The sequence below is a fragment of the Giraffa tippelskirchi genome, chromosome 7 (genome assembly GCF_054371585.1).
Source record: "Giraffa tippelskirchi isolate mGirTip1 chromosome 7, T2T-mGirTip1v1.2.pri, whole genome shotgun sequence".
NCBI classification, from domain to species: domain Eukaryota; kingdom Metazoa; phylum Chordata; class Mammalia; order Artiodactyla; family Giraffidae; genus Giraffa; species Giraffa tippelskirchi.
The window spans coordinates 122,552,564-122,567,283 of NC_137281.1; the positions used below are offsets into that span (position 1 = coordinate 122,552,564).

Consider the following 14,720-nt stretch of genomic DNA (forward strand, 5'->3'; position numbering starts at 1 on the left):
GCACTGTCTCCACCCCTCAAAGCTGTGCCAGATTTTCAAGGCATATATCAGATGTTACATTGCTTTATGAACTCTTCACTGATACCCAGCAGTTAGATGTTTCCTCCAAAAGCTAAACACTTTGTACATCTCTAGGTATTTAAGGTATTGTGCCTTGAGTCATTATTGTCTCCTGTCCTCTCCTTGCAGCCATATAGAAGGTTCCTTGAGAGCAGAGTAGCAGAGTGTTGGCTCCAGTAGTCTCGGTACCCACTGTAGTACTAAATGCTATAGGGTACAGTTGTTGAATTAATAAACTCTGTTGAGTTAATAAACTCTGCAAAAGAACTTTAATATAGTGCATAATTTAGTGGCTAGTACTGAGTTAAGAATTTGCTTCAGACTTGTGAGAATCAATAAGTTACAGAGAAAAAAGAAAATAAGTTACAATATTTTATAGGGTTCTGTGGTTTGCATACCTTTGGATTTTGTGCTGATGGAAAGTGTATCCAGCCCTGAAACAGTAGAGATATTTATTGCTAATGATAGTAATAAAGAGTATAACACAAAATGGACTAGGCAATATCTCTTTTTTTTTAGAGCCTGTTTAATAAGTTAGTAGAACTCACTGAGGAAGCCAGGAAAGCATACAAAGATATGGTTGCCGCAATGGAACAGGAGCAAGCCGAGGAAGCCTTAAAGAACGTGAAGAAGGTGCCGCATCACATGGGGCATTCTCGGAATCCCTCTGCAGCAAGTGCCATTTCTTTCTGTAGTGTTATTTCCGAACCCATCTCTGAAGTAAATGAAAAAGAATATGGTAAGTTGTTACATACCATTTTAAATGACTGAAATTTTGAAATAATTTAACGATTAAAGTCATTTTAAAAATGACTTTCCATGACTACCTTTTGTTTTAATTTTCTTGATTATGCAAATTTTGCTCACATATTTGGTTTAAAAATTGCATTAAACACATCCATTGAAAGTTAAGAAAATACTTGGGGCTGAGAGTTTCTGTTAGACCCTGAAATTAGTTACATTTCCAAAATCTTAAAAAGAAAATAAAAAATCCCAAGGGGATTTAAAAAAACCAAATGTACCATTCTTCTGACCTATAACTAAGTAAATTCTAGGACGTTTTATTCTGATACTTTATACTGTTTTTTAATTCACTGTCATTCATATAAAAATACTTATTGAACATCTACTTTGTGCCACACCCTCTGGGTATAGAGGAGAAATTAAGCCTAACATCATGTTTATTCTTACGCAGTTTGCAATACAGTGCAGAGAAAGCTATTATCCAGATAATTTGAGAATGTGACATTGGGGCTGGGGGGTGATTAAGCACTCATCTGTTTATACAGGTAAAAATTAAAACTATTAAGGTTAGGGCATGTGAGACAGGTGAAGAGCAATGGATGAAAGACAAAATTCTGTAGGTGAAAATCTGAAGAAGAATTCTTACAGGAAGCCAAGAATGAGTGGTCAGAGTGTTTGTCTCAGAAGCAACATTGGCAAAGATCCTGATACTTTATACTTGACTATTAAAATTTTGTATCTAATAAGTAAACAAAAGTCCTGAATACTATTCAGTCTAAACTTAGCAAACCTAGACGTGTGACATTTGTCCTGAGTTAAATCTGATGGTAGTCAAAAAGAAATACAGACTAAATACAGCATAAATGCTGTATTTAAATGTATAAGATTTAAGGTAACAAGTATTGACTGTAATCTACATCTTAGTAGTTAGTTGCCTTGCCTTGTCTCTGAAATACTTTGTACTAGAACACTAGCTCACTTTCTTGATCTCATTTCTGATTCACTTCCTCGGTTCTTTTTTTAAAATAGTTTAGCCACCTCCTTCAACATGACTTCTTTTTCTCTTCCTTTCTCTCTTCAGTCTTACCTGAAAGTTTACCAAGTAGCTTGTTGCCACCTAAAATTTAACATTTTAAAAAACTTGGGCGTTCACCGTTTGGAACACTTTTATGATGCCCCAGACCAGAGGCAATTAACAAGTTATTGTGCACCTTTTAGAAACTCTTTTGGTCAGGGAAAGGTGATTCTGGCTTAGAGGCAGACATATTTCTTCGACTAAAAGTGATACTAGTTGAAAATAAGATAAAGGGCTAACTTTGTAAATGAGATCAGTTCTCTATGTTGTAATGTGCCAGGTCTCAAAGATAAACTGCATGATAAATTCCTAAAGCTGTGGGTTTAGGGAAATGACAGTGATCTGGGCACATTTGGGCACATGATAAAAAGAACCTGTCAAAGACTTAGGAGATGTTTTCAAGAAGTACCAGATTTAAAGTGTTCAAAGATTGAAGCCTTGATTTTTGAACACTCTGCCTGAGGCATTTAGGCATAATTGATTAATTTCTGAGCCTCAGATTTGTCTTCAGGAAAATGAAGAGGGTTCATCTAGGTCATCTATAAGGTTTTATTCAAAACTAAAGTTCTCTAAACTGACGGTTGAATTATAAGAAGAGTTATGATTATACTGTGGAAGTGACAGATTCAGGGGATTAGGTCTGATAGACTGAGTGCCTGAAGAACTATGGATGAAGGTTCATGACATTGTACAGGAGGCAGTGATCAAGACCATCCCCAAGAAAAACAAATGCAAAATGGTTGTCTGAGGAGGCCTTACAAATAACTGAGAAAAGAAGAGAAGCGAAAAGCAAAGGAGAAAAGGAAAGATACACCCATCTGAATACAGAGTTCCAAAGAATAGCAAGGAGAGATAAGAAAGCTTTCCTCAGTGATCAGTGCAAAGAAATAGAGGAAAACAATAGAATGGGAAGGACTAGAGATCTCTTCAAGAAAGTTAGAAATACCAAGGGAACATTTCCTGCAAAGATAGGTACAATAAAGGACAGAAATGATATGGACCTAACAGAAGCAGAAGATATTAAGAAAGGATGGTAAGAATATACAGAACTATACAAAAAAGATCTTCATGACCCAGATAAGCACAATGATGTGATCACTCACCTAGAGCCAGACATCCTGGAATACAAAGTCAAGTGGGCCTTAGGAAGCATCACTATGATCATAGCTAGTGGAGGTGATGGAATTCCTGCTGAGCTATTTCAGGTCCTAAAAAATAATGCTGTTAAGGCGCTACACTCTATGCCAGCAAATTTGGAAAACTCAGCAGAGGCCACAGGACTGAAAAATTCAGTTTTCATTCCAATCCCAAAGAAAGGCAATGCCAAAGAATGTTCAGACTGCCACACAATTGCACTCATCTCACACGCTTGCAAAGTAATGCTCAAAATTCTTCAAGCCAGGTTTCAACAGTACGTGAACCAGGAACTTTCCAGATGTTCAAGTTGGATTTAGAAAAGGCAGAGAAGCCAGAGATCAAATTGCCAACATCTGTTGGATCTCAAAAAAGCAAGCGAGTTCCAGAAAAACATCTACTTCTGCTTTACTGACTACACCAAAGCCTTTGACTGTGTGGATCAAAACAAACTGGAAAATTCTTAAAGAGATAGGAATACCAGATCACCTGACCTGCCTCCTGAGAAATCTGTATACAGGTCAAGAAGCACCAGTTAGAACTGCACATGGAACAACAGACTGGTTCCAAATTGGGAAAGGAGTATGTCAAGGCTGTATATTGTCACCTTGCTTATGAACTTACATGCAGAGCACAGCATGCGAAATGCCAGGCTGGATGAAGCATAAGCTGGAATCAAGTTTGCCAGGAGAAATAACAGTAACCGCAGATATGCAGATGGCTGAAAAGTGAAGAGGAACTAAAGAGCCTCTTGATGAAAGTGAAAGAGGAGAATGAAAAAGCTGGCTTAAAACTCAGTGTTCGAAAAATGGAGATCATGGCATCTGGTCCCATCACTTCATGGCAAATAGATAGGGAAACAATGGAAACAGTGGGAGACTTTATTTTCTTGGGCTCCAAAATCACTGCAGATGGTGACTGCAGCCATGAAATTAAAAGATGCTTGCTCCTTGGAAGGAAAGCTATGACAAACCTAGTCAGCATGTTAAAAAGCAGAGACATTACTTTACCAACAAAGATCCGCCTTGTCAAAGCTATGGTTTTTCCAGTAGTCATATATGGATGTGAGAGTTGGACATGAAGAAAGCTGAACACCGAAGAATTGATGCTTTTGAACTGTGGTGTTAGAGAAGACTCTTGAGAGTCCCTTGGACTTCAAGGAGATCAAACCAGTCAGTCCTAAAGGAAATCAGTCCTGAATACTCATTGGAAGGACTGCTGCTGAAGCTCTAATACTTTGGCCACCTGATGCGAAGAACTGACTCATTTGAAAAGACCCTGATTCTGGGAAAGATTGAAGGCAGGAGGAGAAGGGGATGACAGAGGATGAGGTGGTTGGATGACATCACCAGTTTGATGGACATTGAGTTTGAGTGAGCTCTGGGAGTTGGTGATGGACAGGGAGGCCTGGCATCCTGCAGTTCATGGGGTTTCAAAGAGTTGGACACAACTGAGCAACTGACTGAACTGAACTAAAGATTCTGGTGTATGATCTGATTTACCAGGATGCCAACAAAATGAGTGGAAATAATCATAAATAATTTGCTTTGAGAATAAAGCACAAAGTTACTGTATTGCTATCAGATGTATTTGGCAACAGACATGAAGGCCACTGATGTGGCCTCAAAAATTAGAGTGTTTAGTTATTTCACTGTATTGTCAAAATCTCTAGTTCTTTCCTTCTTTCTCTTCTTCCATTTTCAGTCTGGGACTTCTTATTTTTGTGCTTCTCATCTCATATCCATAAACAGCTGCGTTGGCCCTAGTCATCACAATAGTAGTCAAAAGCAGAATGTTCAGGCAGTGGGCTCTTCTTATCAGTGAGGGAAACAGTTTCAGAAGCTTTCACCTTTTGTTTCATTTGGCCAGAGCCAATCATGTCACTGCTTTTAGCTGCAAGGGAGATGTGGGGAAGAGATTATTTGGCAAAGATGAATGGGATAGTTGTGATAGTATGAGAATAATTTTAATTCCTCCTGTGGGACTGAGCTCAAGTCCATCCCAAGTTTGGGGGCTCTGTTAGGCAGGAGGAAAACGAGGAATGACTGTTGGGTAGACAACAAATAGTATCTTCCATGCCATCCTGGTGTAAGATTTCGAAAATGTTTTGTTGTTATTCCCACAGTTTAAAGAAAAAACAAAGCTGGGAAAGGATTGCTAAACGTTGATAGAATAGAAAGGCTCCTATGATAGTCCAGTGTTACTGTTCTTTGTGTGCACCTTAATTGTTTTGTTTGCTTAAGTTTTCCTTCCACCTGAGCTGAGTCTCAGTTCAGTCATACTTACGTGAAACAGTTTCAATCATAAATCCCAATTAAACCGTAAGTTTTTTGAGAAAGAAATTTGGCACGTAATGGGCACTTGACATATTGCTCACTTACTGAATTCTTACTAGGAACTTTTTTAAACTCTTCATGTTTGTTAAGATATTTAATCCTCTGAGTAGTCCTTGGAAATAAATATTGTACAGCATTTTACAGATTAGAAAGCTAAAATGAAATGAGGTAAATAACTTGCCACTATCACACAGCTGACAGTGTGAAACTTGATAAGTTTCAATGTAAAACCTATATTCTTAGCCAATGTGATGTGAATTTCCTGTCTGTTGAGTGAATTCCCAGTAGGACCATACAGTAGGTTTTCAATAACCACTTATGAGGGGAGGACTCCCTCTGTCTGTCTTGAGTTTCTAGCTCATTCTCTGCCACCACACCTTCTTCTGTAGGCTCTTGAAGTGACTTGGGTGTTCCTTTACTGTATACAATCTAAAGATGGATGGCTTCCCTCTGTGTACTAACTGAAGGGAGAAATATACATACCTCATCCTCTGACAAACCCAGTAGTGATTTGAAAGTTGAAAAGGCACTTTCACAAAGAACCAGCTATCAAAACAGAAAGCACTGAGGGGTTCATAAGCAAAAGAACAGCTGTATTGAATAAGTCCTGCTAAAATAAGCAATTTAGAAGCAGGTTTGTTTTGGATCAGGAATATTTCCAGGTTTGTTGAGATCTTTGACTCTGCCTTTAAATTGCTTCCTAATCCCTTCTTCAAAAGTGGACTTCCAGATGTGCTGTTCTGGTTTTAGACTGCCTATATTTTTCCCTCCCTCCTACCCACCAACCCCTCATCTAAAGATGACATTTTCATACTTGCTCTGTTTCTCCTCCCCATCATAGTCATGTGTTTGTGTGCTCATTAGTTATTGATCAGGCTTCACCTGTTACTCTAAGGTGGCAGCCTGGGCCCTCCCCTGCATATGTGAACTCAGTGGCTCTTTGATCATTGTGATAAGTCTCTTGATGGCTAATCACAGAGTCCCTTGTCTCTGCTTCCAAGGTCATATCTCCCTTTCCTTTCCAGAGGACCCATCTGGCTTTCAGCTTACCTACCTAGTAGCAGAATGCCCAAGATAGAACCTAGAGAGAGATCAGCCCTACTCAGTCTTACGACCTCCTTTCTTTCTCCTGTTCCTTTGGCTCACTGTCAGGGGAGAGGTGAGGCTTTTTCTGAGACCCCATGCGAATTCTTACAGTGCTTTTGAAAGAGGAAAATAAGTGTTGGAAGGAAATATAAATGTGTACCTACATTTTGTAATTTTTTTTTACTTTTTAAAGTTATTTTCTGCATAATTAATTGTATATGTGGAATTTTCATTTATTGTAAAAGCTTATTTTCCCAGTGCATACTGCATGCTAACCTAGGAACACAGAGATGGATGGGAATGAGAAGGGAGGACGGGGTAGAACAGCAAACACAAAGCAAATGCATTTGAACCAGATACGGAGGAAGTGCTGTGGGACTTCAGGTTACTGACCGTCTTTCCTAGGAAAGTCAGGAAAGGCTTGACAAAAATAAAATGACATTCAAGGGTGGTTATCAGAGCTGAGTAGGACTCTGAAGGGGAAAGGAGGAAAGCACATTTCATACAGAAAGAACAGCTTATGCAAAGCCAAGCATAGTAAACAGAAAGGGTATGACTTCTGTGAGCAGTGAAAATTCAAAGTGACCTTGAGCTGGAATGCATGACAGGGGGTTAAAATGAATGGGACCAGAAGGAAGATTATGAAGGGGCTTGGTTATATACTAAATTAAGGAGTTTGGATTACTAAGGTAATAAAAAGCCAGTTAAGTGATGTGGTCATTTCACAAAGCCAATTAGAAAGATATTGTAGATGTACAGCAAGGTAAAGAAGGCTTGAACTTAGGCAGTAGTGACCAAATTTATTAGCTTTTGAGCCCTGAGTGACATGGTATAGTTCTGAGTTCAATGGAGAAAGAGAATTAAGGATTACTGTAAGGTTTCTTCTGCTTTGAGGCTGATAATCACATTATTAACTGAGAATGAAAATAAAGGAGGAGTGCTAGATTTTTTGTCATGAGGTAGGAATGCAACTAGAGAGACCTGTTCTACACTTGAAGTAGCTGCAGGAAAGAAAGATTTTTTTCCCCAAACCATGTGCCCTAACTTCAGATGGCCAAAATATGGTATGTAGCGACAGAGGATGAGATGGTTGGATGGCATCACCGACTCAGTGGACATGAGTTTGAGTAAACTCTGGGAGTTGGTGATGGACAAGGAGGCCTGGCGTGCTGCAGTCCATGGGGTTGCAAAGAGTCGGACATGACTGAGCAACTGAACTGAACTGAGCAACATGTAATTGATAGGTGGCAATCAAGTATATTTGTATGAATAGACTTGCTTTATCACTACAGTTTGATCATTATGCCTATAAAATGAATATATCAGCTACAATGCAAATAGAAGGAAATTTTTATTTTTTAATAAAAGGCAAAAATAAGTATGTGGGACTACACCAAATCAAACAGCTCTCTGCAGCAAAGGACATCATCAACAAAATGAAAAAGGCAACCTATGAAATAGGAGAAAGTATTTGCAAATCATATATCTGATGAGGGGTTAATATCCAAAACATACAAAGAACTCATACAACTCAATAGCAAAGAACGATCAGATTTAAGAATGGACAGAGGAACTGAATAGACATTTTTCCAAATAAAGACTAGTAGGTACATGAAAAGATGCTTAACATCACCAGTCATCAGAGAAATCCCAAACAAATCCACAGTGAAACATCTCCTCACAACTTGTTAAAATGGCTATTATCAAAATGGCAATAAATAACAAATGTTTGCAAGGATGTGGAGCAAAGGGAACCGTTGTACACTGTTAGTTGGAATGTAAGTTGGTGCAGCCACTAAGGAAGACAATATGAATGTTCCTCTATGAAGATGAGAACTATCATATGATCTAGCATTTCTACTTCTGGGTATTTATCTGAAGAAAACAAAAACATTAGCTCAAAGAGAGGTATTCACCTCCATGTTTATTACAGACTTATTTATAGTAACTAAGATATGGAAGCAACTTAAGTGTCCATCAATAATTAAAGAGATAAAGATCAGTGGATAAAGAAGATGTGGGATGTGGGTGGGAGGGGGGTGCCACATACATTGGAATATTATTTAGCCATTGAAAAGAATGAAATCTTGCCATTTATGATAACAAGGATGAGCCTTGAGGGCATTAGTGAAATAAGTCAGAGAAAGACAGACACCATGTGACTTCATTTTTATGTGGAATCTTGAAACCCCCCAAGTGCATAGATAGAACAGATTGGTGGTTGCCAGAAGCATGGGGACTAGGGGTGGGTGAAATGGATGAAGGAGGTTAAAAAATTAACCACCCTCCAGTTGTAAAATAAATAAGGCACAGGGATCTAATGTACAGCATTGTGACTATAATAATAATAATATTGTACTGCGTATTTGAAAGTTGCTAAGAGGGTAGATCTTAAGAAAAAAAATTGTAATTCCGAATGGGGATGGATGTTAACTAGACTTCTTGTGGTGATCATTTCTCAGTATGTGCAAATACTGAATCATTATGTTGTGCACCTGAAGCTGTTATGTTTTATGTCAGTTATGTATCAGTGATAAAAAATTAAATGGAAAAAGTAAAACACACAAAAAGTATTTGTGAGAGTTGTTCTTCATCTCCTGGTTCCTAGTACATTTTTGCTGTAAACTGACTACCTGTTGTTAAAAATAATACAGACTGTCACCACTGTATTATATAGAAACATTATTTTCTTGGCTCCAGGGTCACTTGGTAAGCCAAGCAACATACATATATTATAAAACACATTTTCACAAATGTTAGAAATGCGTGCATGGCTTCTTTGCTTATAAATGGAAACACAAGTTCCATTACAGGCCAAGAGACAGCTCTTAGATAACTTGCTAAACGAGCACAATATAAACCTGTCAAGTCAGAACTCTTTCTTTCTTTTCTTTTTTTTAATCAGAGCACTTCTAATGGGCATTTTGGCTCTGCCATCTGTGACTTGTGGATCCTTGAGCCCAGGATACTTCAGGGCCAAAAAAAGTTAGGCAGTTCATTGATTTTTGTGAATACGTGGGTTTTACATATGAGAGTCAGTGAGCTCCTGGTACTATTGGATCTTTTGCATTCTGAAGTATTAATATACTTATTTTGGCCTCTGTGTTTTTTTATGTTAAATGTACTGATTTAAAAAAATTTTTTGAGAGCTGTTTTCCATTTATAACATTTAAACTAATACTAGAATAAGGTAAGTTTTTAGTTTTTTCAGTTAGTGAGGCAACAGATTTCTATAGCCTATTCTTCCCCCTTCTAAAAGTTGCATGATTCTGAAACAGTGTTCTGGTTTTAAAAAATCTGTTTGATATTTGCAGAAACAAATTGGAGAAACATGGTGGAAACTTCAGATGGTCTGGAAACATCAGAAAACGAGAGAGAAGTTTCTTGTAAGCACAGCACATCTGAAAAACCCAATAAACTTCCATTTGACACAGCCCCTGTTGGTAAGCAGGCATCGTTAGTGACTGCAGGCAGTACTACCTCAGCTACAAACCCTGGAAAATCAACAGTGGGCGATAAAGAGGAGGTGAAGCCAGATGACCTGGAATGGGCCTCACAGCAGAGTACAGAGACTGGCTCTTTGGATGGCAGTTGCCGGGATCTTTTGAATTCCTCCATCACCAGCACCACCAGCACTCTTGTACCTGGCATGCTTGAAGAAGAGGATGATGAGGAGGAGGAGGAGGAGGAAGATTATACTCATGAACCCATATCTGTAGAAGTACAGCTCAATAGTAGAATTGAGTCTTGGGTCTCTGAGACCCAGAGAACGATGGAAACTCTTCAGCTTGGGAAAACCCTTAATGGTTCTGAGGAAGATAATGCAGAGCAAAGTGGGGAAGAGGAAGCAGAGGCAGCTGAGGTGCTAGAGCCAGGGATGGATAGCGAGGCCTGGACTACTGATCACCAAGCAAGCCAGGAACAGCAGAAGCCCAGCAACTGCAGCTCACTGAACAAGGAGCACTCTGATTCTAATTATACACCCCCAAATCTATAACTCAGGAAGTGTCAGCTGTCTGTCTCTAACTACATAAGGGTTACAGCCATTATCTTTCATGCTTCATCTCAGCATTTTGCACTGTCTAGTATTTAATATATGTATTTAATTCCTGACATATTTTTTAGCCTTTTACTTGTTTTGTGATCCATAGCTTAACTGTTAATTAGCATCTGTGTCTTTCTAAGAACTGTGTGGAAAATTCAGAATTGTTTCAGCTTTTTTATGGACAATAATGATTTTAAAAGACCAGGTTTTAAAGTAATTTTAAAATGCCTATTTAGTCATTTTGAAAGCTAAAGATCGAAGCTCTAAGGACAGGAGCAATTACCAATGTTTGCTTCAAGACTACACCTCCTATACTCTTAATTGTCTGACCAAAAAGTTTTTTGGGTTTCTTTAAAATAAAAGAAACCTGGAGGTAGAGTTAGAAAACTTAAAAAATGGCTGAGGGTAACTAAGTTCACAGAGTGACTTGTGTTAAAAATTGATGCAACTTGTATTCAGTCCACAAATGCTTATTTCAGTAGTCACAGATTATAATTGATTAAAGTTGGTTGGCTAAGTAGAGCCTCCAATACTTAGGCTGGCAAGGGAACCACCATGACAGATGAGAGCTGGCCTTATTTGTGGAAAGTGATAGGTGTTTAAATAGTGAGAAGTTACCCGTTAGAGGACCTTTTGGTTTCTGGTTCACATTTGCTTCTTAATTACCTCAGGAATGCTCTTGTATATAGCTGTATTTGCATAAAATTAGGCAAATTTTGACAGGTGAATAACTGTAACCGGTTGTATGACTACAGCACTTACATGTAAATTATCTGGAAACAAAGTCTAACACTAGTGTGTTCTCTTGCATGCTTCTGATTTGGGATTCTCTGGACTTGAGATATGGATTTGATTGGGTATTCAGACTTGTCCAGAGTGAAAAATTGTTGCACCTTTTAAGAAAACTACTTGGTCCCTAACCTTGAGCACCTGCTGCATAACACTGACTATAGTTACTGATGGGAGTCAGGGAAAGGAACTGTATGCAGTTGTAACATGTATCCTGATAATCAAGGCTTGGAAGAAGTTTTGAGGAAAAGAGAAAGTTGTTCTAATTGTGCCAAAACTGTTAGATTTTAGAGTTTGCAGGCAGGCACAGGTATTAATTCTAGATCATTGTTTATCTCTGCCCTTCTCCTGGGATGTTTAAACTCTTGGGGGAAATTAAAGTTAATGAACTAAATGTTTTACTAATCAGTCACCACCTGGTAGTAACCTTTGCAAGTTTATAATGGTGGGAGAATTAGGAATTACCTTTTTTCTGTCTTCCCTCCAACCACCTTCATTTGGCCAATATGTGTGTGCGTGCTCACATACACACAGATGCATGCCAGCTTTACACTTTCAACTCCCATAAGCAGGCACAGAACTGAAGAGGAAGGGGTGTTTTCCTTGTCTGGGTTTTATGGGGCAGAGAGCTTTGCCTCACCGAGGTGAATTGGGCAGATTCTTTACTGAAGCATTGGGACTACTGTTCTGGTATTGATGTTTTATAATCCTGGCATTTAATTACTGGTGAAACCAGATTCTTGGTTGATGACTTACTTGTTTGTGAATTGTGAAAGTTTACGAGCATTGCTGTGTAGGAAATGTCAGTCTAACAACTTTATTAGTGTGCTAAAAGGGGACATTACTGTAGTGTCCTGTCTAAACTGTTCTTCAAGGTAGACTTCTTAGGCACAAAGTGTCCAGTACTTAAAAAGAATGTAGCATGTAAGGAATGAAGCCTTTCAAGTGGTAATCATGGATTTATATGTGGCAGATCTTAGTGTCTCTGTACATTTGGAAGTGTTCGTTGATTTAAAGAAATGATAGAGATTTTGAATTACTGACAGTCTTAAAAGTAAATTGAAAACTTTTCATACTTTTTAATGGTGTAAATTTCCTTTGCTTGGTGTCAGTGATTCAGATAACTCTTGATCTTAAAACAATGAATGACTTTTCAAAGGTTTCTTATATTTTATACCTCTACTGAATGAGAATTGTCATTTTAGATTTTTGACATTTGTATCAAAAGGGAAGTTGAGGAAATCTTCAGAACACCAGTAGCTTTGAATTTTGCTATAGACTTCAGAAGTGTTCAATTATGTGTTTGATAAATGCTCTTGCATGTGCAGTATCTTCTGCCAGCAAAGCAAACCAAGGGACCACAGTGTTTTTTATATGAGACAGTTGACCTCTAGAGGACAACCCAAAATTTATTAAAGGAAATGCTACTGTGTAGGATGTATGCTTAAGTAAGTATTGATAATGTCTTTATAATTCATTTCCTTTAGATAAATTCTGGCATGTGTGTATATTGTATGCAGGTGGAGGTGTGAAATTAGGAAAGGGTTTTTTTTCTGGATCTGGGGTGAGTGGCTCTTTGGAGATCTAGAGAGATCTAATGGTAAGAGTAAGGGTTTATCATCACAAGAAATAAAAACCATAGTGATTTTTTTCTTCGTGTGTAGAGATTGTTTTACTGGCAATAATTGATATTAGATTTCTATTTCAGTACATAAGTATATGAATTCAAGTATGAATTGCACTCCCACAATTAGATTTCTGCTTCAGTAGGTTTGTTTGCTGTGAAGATTACTTCTCAAAAGACAAAATGTTCATATTAGCTTAACTTTTGGTTTAAATATGTTTGTAAATGATGTAATATATTTCTTTTGACTAAAGATGGGGGGAAAAATGTGTGTTATACATTGAAAAGTTTTTAAAGGCTTTGACAGGAGGTCATTTTTGCAGAGATGGTATTTTATATGCTTCCAGCATTTGGAAAAGAATTAGTCAAAAGGAATTCACATAGTTTAAATATTGAGAAATTAATATCCAAATAATGTACTTGCCTGATTTCTTAATAAGCTGGGGGAGGTGGGTGGGGTGGGAGTTACAGTGTGCAAATGAGTAGTGAACTCCACATTCATTTTTTCAACTCGTAACATAAAACTGTTCAATCCTAACACATTGTTACTTTAATATATGTATAAAGAAGTATTACTGTTTGTAAAGCTGCTGTTTGCTTAAAAATAAAACTGTCATTTAAGTATTTTCTGTATGTTGTGCCAACAAGTTAGAACATTAACTTATCCGTTTAAACACTTTATCTTTTTTTGATTTTAAAAAAATTTTTGTGAAGTAATTTATTATCTTCCTCCTACCTTGTTCCTTCCAAACTTTACACACTTCCCAGAATCAACCAAACTGTTTGCCTAATTTGAAATCTGAATCCTAATTAATGATAAAAATTTAAACTTTGTTGGCACATCACATTTTAAAAGGATTTGTATTATTTTGTAATTTAGTTTCTAAATATACCACATGAATTTATAATTTAATGTCTTAATTGTAATGCTCTAATTAAAAGCTAGCAAAATTATTGTGAATTATAACATGAAGGGATTTTCATCTTGTTCTTTTGCTGTATGAAGGATGATTGTTATATCACATTTTAGAGGGTAATAACAGCTTTTTTGCACTATGTAAATACTAGTGGAGATTCTTCTGTAACTAATAAAATGATTATTGAAATGTAATCTTGTCATTTCAGAATAGGTGCTTAAGGAATTTATGACTTTCCCAACGTGTAGGATAGAGAAAATAAGAGTTCAGCTTATGGTATCCCTTAGTGCTCTCCTGGGTTAGTCCAAAGAAGGTTATGAAATTTGCAAGACAAAGTCATTAGTAAAAATCTCTGTTTTGGATGATTAGTGTGATCTGTGTTATGGGTCTAACAATCTCTCCAGAGACCATCTTAGTGTTAGGCAAAGGCTCCTACAAATTCCTTCTCCTTTTATGCTAATTACTCTGTGCCAGACATTGTTCTAAGCCATCCCAATATTAACTCATTAATCCTCACAGCAACCCTGTGAGGAAATACTATGATAATTTCTCACTTTTTAGGAGATGAAACAATCGTGGAGATGTTAAGTAACTTGCCCAAGTTTCAACAGCTGGTAAATAGCAAAACGAGGATTCAAATTCAGTCCTGTGGATGGTATGCTTCTTTTTTTTTTATAATTGGAGTGTGGTTGATTTACAGTGTTGTGTTACTTTCAGGTGTACTGCAAAGTGAATCTGTTAATACACATCTATATATCCACATTCTTTTCCTATATAGACCATTACAGAGTATTTGTAATAGAGCATGGCCAGTCGTTCACAGCTTTTAGCATGCGACTGAATGTTGACGTGCACCCATTACCCTGGGACCACTGGTGGTCTTGTTCAGCCGTTGGTCGTCGCCCCAGTG

The 14,720-nt window shown here is 37.6% G+C and overlaps 1 protein-coding gene across 2 annotated transcripts in view; it reads left to right on the plus strand.

Moving 5' to 3' along the window:
* SECISBP2L (SECIS binding protein 2 like) overlaps nucleotides 1–14,004 on the plus strand; it is a 58,712-nt gene extending 44,708 nt beyond the window's left edge. For both annotated transcript variants that reach the window (XM_081508458.1, XM_081508460.1), the window contains 2 exons: nucleotides 580–799; nucleotides 9,750–14,004. In XM_081508458.1, coding sequence (XP_081364584.1) covers nucleotides 580–799; nucleotides 9,750–10,432 — 903 coding nt within the window. In that variant the 3' untranslated portion in view covers nucleotides 10,433–14,004. The remainder of the gene's footprint in view (nucleotides 1–579; nucleotides 800–9,749) is intronic.
* The last annotated feature ends 716 nt before the right edge of the window (nucleotides 14,005–14,720 follow it).